Source organism: Paraphaeosphaeria sporulosa, assembly GCF_001642045.1.
Source record: "Paraphaeosphaeria sporulosa strain AP3s5-JAC2a unplaced genomic scaffold CC84scaffold_2, whole genome shotgun sequence".
Taxonomy (NCBI): domain Eukaryota; kingdom Fungi; phylum Ascomycota; class Dothideomycetes; order Pleosporales; family Didymosphaeriaceae; genus Paraphaeosphaeria; species Paraphaeosphaeria sporulosa.
The window spans coordinates 2,784,107-2,797,087 of record NW_017253361.1 but is presented as its reverse complement, the minus strand read 5'-3'; the positions used below and the strand labels follow the sequence as shown (position 1 = coordinate 2,797,087).

Here is a 12,981-nt window from a genome sequence, read left to right as displayed (position 1 = left end):
AGAGGCAGCGTTTGACACTACTGGGTGGGGACATCAACTACCATTTCTTGGCAGGTTTTCCTGTTGATAGACTGAACTTTTCCCATAGCCCGGTGCTCGGTGATCCTGACCAAGTTGCCACGCGAAGTTGTGCTGTTGGTTTGTCAAGCTTAGTCAATCGGGGTCGGAAGTCGGAAGCGAGGAAAACATGACGAAAGCGGGACGTCGACGTCGATTCGCGTTAGTGTGACGAGCTCCAAACATCGGCCCTGTGACCATTGCTTTGCTTTATATTCCCACATCCTCCTGGCTCACCACGTTACATGTCCGCACTTCTCTTCCGGTGTCGCATTCGAGCATCTTCAACTTTACCCGGGTTCCTAACACAAAGATCATCCACCGCGCCTCCATACCGCGCCTTCAGATACTCGAGCAGAAAAGGCGCCATGGACAAAGCACCTGAGCAAAAAGGCAGCATCACCGACTGGGTGAAACCGGGCGACAAGTCGGGCGAATTCAAGAGGCAGACGTCCGTGTTCAGGAACTGGATTGAGAACAAGCCCGATGCTGAGTTCCCTCCCGAGAAGGGAAGGTATCACTTGTATGTGAGCTATGCATGCCCATGGGCGCATCGCACCATGATTGTGCGGAAGTTGAAGGGGCTGGAGGACTTTGTGGGCATCACGAGCGTGCATTGGCACATGGGTCAGAAGGGTGAGTAAGGTCATAATGACGTGGGACATGGAGCCGGGTCAGATCAATGCTGACGACTATGGCAGGATGGAGATTTGCTGAAAAAGGCGAGGAGGTTGCAGGGGACTTGGCAACGCCGGATCCGATCCACGAGGACTTTACGCACATTCGTGACATCTACTTCGAGCAAGATCCCAACTACGAGGGGCGCTTTACGGTGCCTACGCTGTACGACAAGAAGGCCAGCAAGATTGTGAGCAACGAAAGCAGCGAGATCATCCGCATGTTTTACACGGCGTTTGACGACCAGCTCGAAGAGAAGTATAAGTCGGTGGACCTGTTCCCGGCTAGACTCCAGAAAGAGATTGAGGAGATGAACGACTGGGTGTACAACGACATCAACAACGGCGTGTACAAGAGTGGATTCGCTACGTAAGTTCTGTCTTTCCTTCCTTCTGTAACTTTGTTCTCGAGTCTTTTCGACATCCATCTTCTTACGTTCGGACTAACGTGATTCTAACATCTAATCTTAGCACCGAAGAGGCCTACACCAAAGCGGTAACCACCCTCTTCTCCTCCCTCGACCGTGTCGAAGAAGGCCTCTCCAAATCTTCGACCCCGTTCCTCCTCTCCTCCCCCACCATCACCGAAGCAGACGTGCGGCTCTACACGACGATTGTCCGCTTCGACCCCGTCTACGTGCAGCACTTCAAGTGCAACATCCGCGACATTCGCAGCGGATACCCGCACCTGCACAAGTGGCTGCGGAACCTGTACTGGGACCACTCGGCGTTTGGGGAGACGACGCAGTTTGAGCACATCAAGAAGCACTACACCAAGAGCCACTCACAGATCAACCAGTTTGCGATTACGCCTGTGGGACCGCTGCCGGATATCTTGGCGAAGGACGAGGACGTTCCTGCTGTCAAGTTTGCGTCGAAGGCGTAGATGGGTGTCGAGGTGTACAGACAACGAATGAATCACGATATCACTGCTGCAGCTGACAATCACGTGAAACCTGCAAACCGAGTTCAATTCGTGTCGTGTCCAAAGACAAGCCCTTTTGGTATCGTATTGTTGTACATAGAACGCCGTGAATGCAGCCACCCGCTCCTGAAGCACCAACGGCAGAAAGTTTCCCTCGTGGCCATCTCTTGGGCCTACCAATTTCCTCGGCCGCGTCCGCGCCCTCTCCCACCGCCTCCACCGCCATGGCCGCCGCCAAAGCCACCTTGGTTGCCGCTCGGACCGCCAAACCCACCCATGCCTCCGCCGTTGGACATTTGCATCATCATCTGGTTGAAGTCCATGCTGTTGGGGTCCATGCCTGAAGCGGCCATCTGCTGCATCATCTGCATCATCTCAGCCTCACCAGGCATGCCAGGTATGCCGGCTGGGGCGGTCGGTGCTGGTCCTCCGGGACCAGGCATGCCGCTCATCATGGCTATCATGGCCGCCTGCTGTTTCTGTTGTTCGGCCAGCGTGTCGGTCATGGTCTGCTGCTTGAGACGGTACTGTTCCCAGTTGAACTCGTCGAAGCCGTAGTTGAAGTAGTCGGACTGGTCGGCGCCGGGCAGGCGCCAGGGCTTTGTCTCCTCGGCCAGGTCTGCGTCCATGACGACCTGGGTGATGGGCTTGCCTACGGGCGGGTAGACGGGGTCGCCGTTCACGTCGACCGTGGACGATCGTATGGCGGGGTACGCGGTGCCGGGCTGGGTCGGGTGCTGGGGCGCTGCGGTGCGGGCAGCCTGCGAGGGCGCGGTCGCGGCCTGGGGCGGCGCCTCGATCTTTATCGCCTTGGACTCCTGGGGCTGCTGCTGCTGCTGCTGGGCAGGCTTGGGCGCGACGGCGGGCTTGTCGATGATGATCTCGAGGTCCTGCGCTGTGTTAGCGGGCGCGGGGCGCAGTCAGACGGGGGCGGCGCGTACCGAGTCGCTGTCGTCGCTGTCGTCGTCGTCGTCGTCGTCGTCGGCCGACTCCTCCTCCATGGGCTCGTCGGCGCTGTCGTCGCCGTCAGCGTCGGCGGCCGTGGGCGCCTCTGCGGCCCCGGGCTGCTGGGGCTCCGAGGGCCCGTAGAGATCGTCGTCGTCGTCGTCCATGTGGCGCGCGTCCCAGAAGCGCGGCGGCTGGCCCTTCTTGAAGTCCCAGGGAATCAGGCGGTAGCCGTGGGCCTCGAGGCGCTGCTTGATGAAGCGGGCGCGGGTGATGACGTTGCGGTGCTTGTCGCGCTCGACGTCGTGGGCCGGGTGCTTGAACAGGTACAGCAGCTTGCCCCTCTTGAGGCCGATGCGGACGGTGCGGTCGTCGAGGTCGCTGGGCCCGTTAGCGCCTGTGCCTGTGCCTGTGCCTGTCGTGGGCCGGTGCTGTCGGCGGCTCTGCGGCATGCTTGGCGTGCAGCTCGCTACCTGGGGAGCTCTGCGGCCAAACCAGACATTTACTCACGCGCTGACCCTCTCCATCCGGCACAGCGGCAGGTCCACGGGCTCGTTCCTCTCCAGCCGCTCCATCGCGAACCCCACCTCCCACTCGCGCCGCGCCACCACGTCGCTCCACGACGAGAAGCTCGCCGTCGCCGGCCCGCTCATCGCCCCAGACACTCCCCGACCGCGACCCAGGCAGCTCCCCGCAGAAGCCCAGCGGGAGCGGACGGCCGGACTTGTTGCGCAGACACTCGGCTTGCGTGCGGCTAGACAGACGGCGGCAGGCTCATCAGAATGGCGGGCTTCGGGCGCTCCAACTCGCTGAGCATCAACACAGGCAGCAGTCTCTTGTGCGTATATATATCCTCGGCGCCGCCTCGACGTCTCCATGGCGGCCATGCGCGAGTCCTGTCCAGCAGCCTCGGCCGCATCCTACAGGAACCGTACCATCCGCCCCTGGGGCCAGCGCCATTGGGGTCCGATTGCTCTGACCATGCCCACCATGCTAACGGACCTGCAGCGGAAATGCCACGAGCCAGGGGCAACAGAGTGCCCGTCTCTTCGGCTCCTCGACCGCAGCCTCGCAGCCCCAGCAGACGGGCGGGCTGTTCGGCGGTGCATCCCAAGCGCAGTCCTCACAGCCACCCCAGTCGGCCGGCCTCTTTGGCTCTCTGAACAAGCCCCAGCAGCCCGCGCCCACCGCCGGGGGGCTCTTTGGCGCATCCACCCAGCAGCCCCAGCCCCAGCAGGGCTCCAGCTTATTTGGGGGCGCTCTGGGTGCCAACGCCAACACCCAGAATCAGACCCAGCCTGCCCAAACGGGTGGACTGTTCGGTAACTTCGGCCAGAGCCAGAACCAGAACCAAGCGAAACCCTCGTTGTTGTAAGTAAGGGATGCTGCAAACGCTACACAAGGGCTAACGGCGTCCCTCAGCGGCGCGTCTACCGCACAACAAAACACCGGCTCGTCCTTGTTCGGAAATGCCCAGCAACAGCAGAACCAGACCTCCACCCCCTCGCTCTTTGGGAACCTCCAGCAGAATCAAACTCAACAGTCGAACACGCTGTTTGGCGGCATGAATTCGCAAAACAACACCCTCGGCGGCCTCGGCCAGAGCTCCAACCTCGGTGGCTCACAGGTCATTCAGATGAACGATCTGAGTCAGATCAAAGGCACCACCCGTCTCAACGATCTTCACCCAGACATTCAGAAACAGGTCTTTGGGCTCGACGATGCCATTCAAGCAAGAATCGACGATGTCAACAAGATGCGCGAAACCTATCCCGGCCACATCCAGAAACTTGAGACGATAGCACCGGATGTTGAATACGTCGAGAAGAAGCTCGCGACGGTCGCGTTGGGTCTGGAAAACGACGCAGCCAACATCGCGCACTTGAAGACTATAGTTGACCACGACGCAAATGACGCAGAGCTCTCGTTCCGTGCCATTGTCAACCAAGCGCTCCCTGCTCAGTTCCGCTACGGAAACCCATCAAATCTGTCTGCATCCACTGCGAAACCTGCATCAGCAGGCTCCCTGGAGAACGACGACCCCACGAAGCCAGTGGATCTCATTGCTTACTTCAACCGCCGCACGGATGATCTGGGCAAGACACTGCAGACCTACCAAAGCCAAATCCGCGAAATTGAAATGCACCTGAAGACCATGGAACACGGTGTCTTGGAAAAGAACCAGCAGCTTGCGGGCGCGCGGAACAGGTCGCTGGACGACAGACAGCAGCTTGTCGAGGCCCTGAGGGCCATTGAATCCGCCATCATGGACTCGGCTAAGAAGGTTGGCAAGGTGCGTGACGATGTCACGAGACACACGCTGGGCGGCGCCGGAGCGCCTCTGCTTTGAGCACGCACATTGGCAACAGCGGCAACGATTGGAGTTGGATGCGCAAGTCTTGTTTATTTTTCGGTCATTTGAGAGGAAAGTAGCAGCGCGAGGCGGTGTTTGCATGCTCCGCGCGAGCCGTGAGCCTCGCGGGGGACGGATGGCACGCAGCCAGGCGAAAAACGAACAATGTAGATTCAGATACCCATGTACAAAAAACGACGCAACAGATGACCCGGCGTAATGATGCAGTTGCCTGTCGCATTCTCTCACTCTCGGAAATAGCATGTGTGATGATGGTGTGAGGTTGAAGATCTGAGGCGCAGAAGGATCGGCAGGATCGTGGCTTGTGCGACCTGTTCCTGCGACTTGTTCGGGGGATTTTCTATGGGCATCGCGAGGCTGTGCGCTACGTAGACCTCACCCAGACGAATGGTAGGCGTCGAGTCGCTTGGGGTGGACGAGGGCTGCGACTCTGGCAAGGCGGCAGCCACTTGACTTGCACAATGTACTTGACACGAGTACGGCATGTGGCTCGCCTGAAGATTCACTAAGCATTGTCCATGTTAGTAACGCATCACACACACTTGAGTCAGGGTCCGCATGTCGCGCCCGATGGGTGCACACAGAGGGTGGTCTGGTCTCGACTCGTCTCGGGAATGCCCGAAACATGGCGTCCATACAACAGCATTACGAAGTGATGGGGGTGTTATTGTATGGGTAAGCTTTCTCACTGAGTCAACCTCTTGCCTGTGCATGTTTGTTCGTCGTGACCAAGAGCATGTCGCTAGAGGCTGGTGAAGCATGTTTTGATAGATGGAAGTGCATCCGTAGTCTCGGCCCGCTGAGCAAATGAGTCGGACAGGACAAGCCTGTTTGTCTTCCAGACTAGTTATGGCAGGGCTCTACGACTCGCGTAGCGTATACTTGATGTTGAAGGATGGGATGGGGGCTCGAACATCCTGGTGTGATAGTGGCGCAAGCTGCTCATGGCGGCGAAAAAGTGATCAGGCCAGCACTCCGTTGCTATATCACGGTCAATGCAGCTAGTCTAGAAATTGTTTCAATACATCATCCATCATATTAGACAAAGCGGAATACTTACTCCGGATGGTCCGACTGTTAGCTCAGACGCTCTTGGGAGACAAGCTATCGGTACCGATGTAACCATGGCACTCGCTTGGTTTGGTTGACACTCGGTCCCCGGGCAACTGCATCGATACTAGGTAGATTTCATCTCTCGTACGAGGAGTTATGGGGTGCGGGATGCAATGACGCATGCGCAGCCAGGTGAACGCAGGTCTCACTCCTCCCGGGTGCCAGCATGATGTCGGGATCTTATCGTTCCTGCAAGATACCATCAACTACTCTCGTACAGAGTTAATTATCGCCTCGTAAGTAGTGAGCATGCACAAGTCCGTTGTCTAAGCAAGATCAACTGTAGGCTGTCTCTGAGAGCCTAGAAACGACGAGGGCTTTTCGACCGATGCCCTCCGCCTCGCAGCAAAGATAGTCGGACTCGTATTGACTTGAGGTCCACAGCGACCGTTGAACCCGAGCCCTCCTGTGGCCCGAGACAAGTATAGGGCTGACAGGGGTTCGGTACCGAGGGCGCAGGAGAGGTCCGAGCAAGGTCTCAACCCCGGCATTCTTACATATCTAAGATCCTGTGTCCGCACGCGTAACGCCTTGCACTCGACGCCGAATGCCTATTTTCCGGAAGGTTATGCTTAGTAGCACAGTGCATGAGAAACTCCGCAGCCTATCATACGTGATTTCGTGTCCGCACGGGTTTGAAAGGTAATGACGCATGCTGATGAGAACGCGACATGTCTTATAGTAAGCTGGGGCGAGGCTCCTACACGCTACCCTGTGTGTTATTTCTAGCAAGGTACATCTGGAGGCGTACGCAACCTTCAACTGATGCACTATATATACAAGTGCCGTAGCGAGTTTGCCGCTGACCTTTCGTGGTTCGTGGTGTAAGCCTCGACAAAACATCGCAAAATGAGAGCGCCGTGGGTGAACTCTGAATGCTGGTCTATAGGTAGGAAATCAGCACGGACCATATTCTTAGACTCGATGAGCGTAAATCGATGTAAGAGCGGTACGCGTGAGGTTAGATGCACTTCGAAAGGCGAGGCATCAAACGCCGCGGACGATGCTTTTGACTCGTTCGGCATGTAGTTTTTGTCGATATTGAGACTATATCATACATCTGACGGGGGCTTCGGATCGATCTTCGAATCTCCTAAGTGCATGCGAGTTACATAATTACATGCCTGACGTGGGCCGAGTGCGCAGCCCATGCATCTCAGTAGTCAAAACAGCGTAGCAGCTGCATTGATCGATACGCATTCTATGCGCTGCTGCTATCATACATCTGATTAGGAACCGGGTCGACTCTTTCACAGATGTCATGATATATTCGAGGTGTGATCGGGCGCGAGCGTGGACTCGTCCGAAGTCCGAGCCTGGCAGCTTAGGCCGTCGTCCGCGGTCGATCAAGGTCACTTCTTGGTTGTGCCTTGTAGATGAGATTCCCGGGATCTCTGTTATCGAGTAGTCTCTTTCACCATTGAATATCAGGGTAAACTAGTGTTGCTACTGGAGGTACCTTTTGAAAGAGCCGCTATGGCGTGCAGGGTTCGATCGATGGGCCGGGCCCCAATGACACGCGTCGCTCGTAGCTGACTTCGTGCCCGTTTACGAAAAACATGGGGAACAATCGGGCGCAAAACGAAGAGTTTGTACGCGTAAATAAGTGTTGTTAGATCATACGCAGCTCTAACACCTAGTGTGCCTTCTGGCTGAGCACGCATAGATCGCATCGTGCTTCTTTGGGGGCCTTTGTCATGCGACAATACGAGTTGTGGTGCGCTTGTGTGGAAAAGCTGAACAGTAACAGGTTGGTGCACTTATTGACTCATTATGATTATTGGTATCGCTCGCGGCATACAAGCTGGCGACGGGAAATACGAGTCTAGCGATGACTGAAGTCCAAACTAGCCACTCCATGGATATCGAACCTGAGTACGCATATAATGCTGTGACAAATACACATCAACGCCCGCTAAAACGCAACGACTGGATAGTACTGAAAAAGGAGTTGCGGTCCTGTTATGACAAGTCCATTCGTTCAAAGACAGTAAGGCGTATAGGAGAAGAAATGAGACGTTGATGCCGGTCGATCTCCATATAGTACACTGGCAACGAGAGAGGCTCGAGAGTACCAAGGATTCCATCGTATACTGAGTACGTAGGGCTAGGCTGTTTCCGTTCGTGGGTTGGTAGAGATATAATTTCGAGAGCCTTCACTCGACTTCAGTGAGCCAGCGTCGTATGCCTTCCTTCAGCGACGAGTCAGTCGCAGTCCGAGCAGTGTCGCCCCTGCCTTTTCTTTCTGTTACTGTTTCATCGTTTGCGACCTGCTTAGTCTCGCGTTCAGCCGTTACATTCTTTACCACTATCTCAAGGGCATCGAAGATCACGGCTTTACAATCGGTTTGCGGGACTTCGACGTGTGGTGGTGCATCCGTTACTGGACGACTGTCGCGGCGTCCTCGTCGAGAACTTGAACGTGAAGAGCTGGCGGATTGGGCGCGGGAGCCTTGCCCCGACTGTGCCAGGCAGCGATCAACAGCGTCAATGAGAGTTGCATCAAAGTCCATGATTTGCTCTTCAACGAACTTCTCCGCCAGGTGCATCTCGGTCATCATTGGCGCTGCAGCTCCTGTGTTATAAGGATTGCCATATTGCGACCGTCCGGGTGGCATGCCTGAGACACCAGGTGTCATAGCAGATGCTTGGTACGTTGGAGTAGGGATGAGTCGAATGAGGCGTCGCAGGCTGATTCGCTTGATACTAAACGTTCGAGTATCTGCGATGAGTGCAGAACAGACATCGACCCATCGCTCGAGCGGCCCTTGCTCTAGCGTAGGTGTGGCAGCCGAAGTAATCGGACTTGGCTCAGCGCTCATAGCCCATTTGATATCACGCTCTAGTTCATGGTATGGCCTGATCGCCTGAACAGCAAAATCCGGATGGAATTGCTTCAACCATCCCGCAGCATTAACCGACTGTTCGGGTTCGCAATAGGGCATTGATAGAACCGATGATTCACCATAGCTGGAGCCTTGCTGACTAGGAACGGAGCCGTATCCTCCCAACAGAGGTGATTGAAGCGGAGAACCAAAATCGGGTAGCGGGATATCCACGTCAATAACTCCGTCTTTCTCGTTCACAGACAGCTTCAGAGCAGTGTCGAACGTCTTCGGACGTTCTGGGATTGGTCGTGCGGCTGAAGCAGGAACGCCGCTAGAGCCAACTGGATAGGTCTCTGGGGAGTCTTCGCCAGTGGTACCGGGATTACTCGCTGACGGATCAAATGGATCGCTTTCGCCAAATACACCATCCATTGAAAGTTCCTGGACCATCTGTTCCAGTTGAGAACGAGGCCGCTCCTGACTTCTATAACCCGAGCCTGCAACGCCTAGGCCATCGTCCGTTGTCTGCAGGTAATCGCTCTGGTCGGTGGAAGAGCCACGCCTGCCTCCCCAGAAGCTCATGAAGCCGCTCCATCTGCTGTTGCCCGACTCGGTACTGGGATTGCTCGCGTGACCTGTGCTGCTTCTCTGCAAAGTATTCATCAGGTTGGCGGAGGCTAGACTGTCGTTACTTTCAGGTCTGTAATCAGGCATCGGTCCAGACTTGGTTCTGGGAAGCGCGAAATGAGGTACAGGGGCGTCGTTGTGGGGTGCACCAGTAGACACGGCAGCGCTTGTAGATTTCGCGAGAGCAGCGGTGTCAGACATTGAAGGCATGACTAGGCTCGTGCGTATAGAGTGCGCAGAAGAACGGCGGGAATGGCGCGGCATTTCCGGGAATTCAGTTACACCGGATTCTGTACTTTTGTCGAGAGATTCAAGGTTGCCTGGGCCTATGTCGTCTGCAGTGGGGGGCTGAAGACGTATATTGATTTGGCTGTCTTTACCGCGAGGTCGCCGATTGATTTGCCGACGCAATGAATGTTTCCGAGATGGTGGCATATTGGTTGGCGGGGATTGCGAGTACCCACGTAAGGAAGCAGATGTGCTCGGTCGCATAGGTGAGACATCATACGAACTTGAGGCGTTTGGCGGAAGAAAAGCAGCAAGGAGAAAGATTAGTCGCCGTGCAGCCATCTTGTCTGGCGAAACGATGACAGTCCGATTCGGAATAATGAGATTATCACCTGCATTGACCTTGTGCTGCTCTCGATGTCGTCTGCGATGCAGCTTCGGGCCAAGCACGTTGAGCCATTCAGTATGATTTCCGAGGAATGCAGTCAGCAGAATAAAGAAGAAGAAGTTTTCTTCTTTCCCGCCTGCCCACCTCCCAAGCCATCGTGCTTCTTCGCGCCATACACCCCATTTCCCCTGTCCAGTCAAGACACGAGGAATTCGCATGCCACTGACCACGCGACTGCCTGCTAGGTCGACTGCCTTCTTAATATCAGCGTCGAACATGAGAGCATTCGGCTGCAATGCCACAACTCGGCGGGCTGGCAGGCTGGTTGTGCTTCGAAGGCTTGAACGGGATGGCTGTACGCGAGGTTGATGAAGCAAAGGAACAGCCGTTGCCTGCGCTGTCTTCAAGTAGGCTAATATTTTCTCTTGTACAACGAACTGAAGGCTGGTGAGAGTTCGCATAATGACATCCCAGTGTTGGCCCACGACATCGACACGATCATCTACATCGCTGCTCAGAGCCATGGACAAGAGCGAGTCGACACCGAAGTTACCATCGACCCAAGACCATCCAGCCCGACGATCTGAATCCAGCGACGACCCCAAGGAGTCGTTCCCTGGTGCGGAGGTAGACAAGTGTTGCGTCTTGTACTGGCCCGGCCGAGACGGTGGTCGTAGTGTGGACGAAGGGGCGCCTATTGGCAGGTGCAAAATAATGGTGATGGCATACATGGGGCTTTTCCGGGATGGTGGTAACTTCTGAGGGCCTCTAGCAGTCGGACTTGGAAATGGAAAGCCGTTGCCTGTGCCAACAGAGCTTTGTGGCGTCGGCGTGCGCACGTTGGACGTGTCTTGCTCATCATCGGGCATGGTGACGGAGAACATGCGCGTAATGAAGATGGTACGCCTTCTGGACTCTTTCGGGGTGACACCGCTGCTCTCGCCGACTGCTAATTCGGGAGGAATGTTGCCGGGAGTGAACGACTTGGCCAGGTTGCTCCTCTGTCTGAGGCCTGCTGATCTGCCCAGCGAGCTTGTGCCGTCTTGTAGAGGAGGAATCGCAGCAGTTGGATCGGCCGGCTTAGACTCCAGTGGTACAATGTGAATCTTGTTCGAGTTGCCTCGGTAGTTCATGGGCGTGTTGCCGAACATGCACTCTAGAGCAGCATTGACAAGATCCGTGGACTCTTTTGATTTCGCCTGTGCTTTTGCCTGTGTCTGCGCGTGCTCGTCGATGTTGGGCATGGACGAGATGGAGTTGCCGCGGGTCCGCGAGCGTGCAAAGGCAGCTACGGTGGGCGAGCGCGGGGTGGACTCGGTGACGAGCGAGGCACGGCGTGCATGCATGCCCCCGAGAGAGGGACCCGTGGTGCTTGTGCCGCCGAGTCCGCCAAAGGCCCGCGAGCGCGTGGCGGGCTGGGTGGGCGACTCGGCGCGGAGAGGGCCCGGCTTGGAATCGAACAGGAGCGTCTTGTGGGTGCTCTTGGACTCATCTTGGGCGATGAGGATGCGGCAGTCGCGGGGGAACTCGAGGTCGATCTCGGGCAGCGGCCCGTCGTGTGCGGTGCCCAGCGAGAGGGCGGCTCCGTGCAGCGGGTACGGCTGGCCGTCGGGGTGGCAGAGGGTGCTCGTGTCGGGGTAGAGCAGGTGGCGCGTGTGCGACTCTTCGGTGGCAGAGTCGAGCGTGGGCGTGCTCGAGGGATGCGCATTCGCACCCTTGCGGCCGCTGAAGAATTGGCCGAGCATGTCTCCTACCGGGCGCATGCCGCAGCCATGGAAGCAGCCGGGGCGCGTCTCAGCAGTTGTTCAGGAAGCCGTAGTAGAAGGCCTGGCGAGCAACTTGGGGGAGCGTCGGACGTGGACAGCCCATGGCAGCGCGCCGTCTGGCTCTGCGGGCGGGTCCCGGGGCGAGGGGAGGCTTCAACGCGGCGGCCGAGTCGACTCCGGCGGGCTCGTCGTGTGGGGAGAGGCAGCGAGCGCGCGTGGGCGGCGTCGTCAGAAAGCGGGCGGCAGCTCCAGGTTTGCAGGAGAGGTGTGGGCCACGATGTCGCGTGCGCGAGACGGTCGGTGGAGCAACGAGGGGCGCGGCGTGAGGCGTGAGAGCCAGGCTGATGACGCGCTTAGTTATACAATGGCGGTGAAGGGCTGCGGCACCAACGGCGATGGAGCGAGCGAGCCGAAGTGCATCGTGCGTCGTATATATTCCGGGCGGCCTGGCCCTCCCTTCCCTCCCGTCTGATGCTAAGGAATGACGCGCTGCGATCGGTCACCTTGTCTCCTGCGCTCTCTCGTCCATCACATCACATCAACACGCCCGTTCGTCAGCCTCAGTCACCGCGGGTCGGCCGCTGCCCACTGCTACACAGTTCGCATCCCTACCTGCACATGCAGATCGCCTGCCAGGATCCCCCGGTTGCAACTTGGAGACACTGGCCAGCACTGTCAACTCGCTTACGTCTCACTGCAGCTGCAGCCTGGTTCGATGCTTCCTGTCCACATGCGCTGAGTTATCAGACTCGATTTCATAAGAGACGATCGCTATCCTGCGCCGTGCTCGTCATGTCTGCCTTCCGAGCTAGGTCTAACAGAAAGACAAACTTGTTATTGGACCCGACAGGACGCAGCGCACGAATTTGAAAATCGGGCGTGGTCTAAGATGCACCAAACGACCGACCGCAGCCGCGCGTAAATCACCCCATAGCAAGAGCATCGTGCATATGCGAGCGCGACGCTAAATTCAGCGTTCAGTCGAGTGACCTTGCTGCAGGCAAATACACGCATTCACTACTCTCCGGCGTGAAAACGGTTTGCTATCAGGAC

General features: G+C 56.9%; 4 protein-coding genes across 4 annotated transcripts; 2 read left to right on the top strand and 2 right to left on the bottom strand.

Moving 5' to 3' along the window:
* Positions 1-425: 425 nt before the first annotated feature.
* Positions 426-1,620, top strand: CC84DRAFT_1084367 (glutathione S-transferase Gst3; the record flags this gene model as incomplete). The annotated part of the gene is made up of 3 exons (XM_018174050.1): positions 426-693; positions 759-1,104; positions 1,206-1,620. The coding sequence occupies 3 exons, from the start codon at positions 426-428 to the stop codon at positions 1,618-1,620; spliced, it is 1,029 nt and encodes a 342-aa protein (XP_018040614.1).
* Positions 1,621-1,832: 212 nt separating this feature from the next.
* CC84DRAFT_1184344 (uncharacterized protein) lies at positions 1,833-2,771 on the bottom strand (the record flags this gene model as incomplete). Its single annotated transcript, XM_018180743.1, has 2 exons — positions 1,833-2,549; positions 2,601-2,771. 2 exons carry the CDS (start codon positions 2,769-2,771, stop codon positions 1,833-1,835), a joined length of 888 nt encoding a protein of 295 aa, XP_018040613.1.
* Positions 2,772-3,221: 450 nt separating this feature from the next.
* On the top strand, positions 3,222-5,154 carry CC84DRAFT_475690 (uncharacterized protein). Its single transcript, XM_018186415.1, has 3 exons — positions 3,222-3,442; positions 3,613-3,975; positions 4,027-5,154. Exons 1-3 carry the CDS (start codon positions 3,387-3,389, stop codon positions 4,952-4,954), a joined length of 1,347 nt encoding a protein of 448 aa, XP_018040612.1. The 5' UTR covers positions 3,222-3,386; the 3' UTR covers positions 4,955-5,154.
* Positions 5,155-7,894: 2,740 nt separating this feature from the next.
* CC84DRAFT_1112376 (uncharacterized protein) lies at positions 7,895-11,949 on the bottom strand. The gene has a single exon (XM_018175315.1). It carries the CDS (start codon positions 11,923-11,925, stop codon positions 8,248-8,250), a length of 3,678 nt encoding a protein of 1,225 aa, XP_018040611.1. The 5' UTR covers positions 11,926-11,949; the 3' UTR covers positions 7,895-8,247.
* Between the last annotated feature and the right edge of the window lie 1,032 nt (positions 11,950-12,981).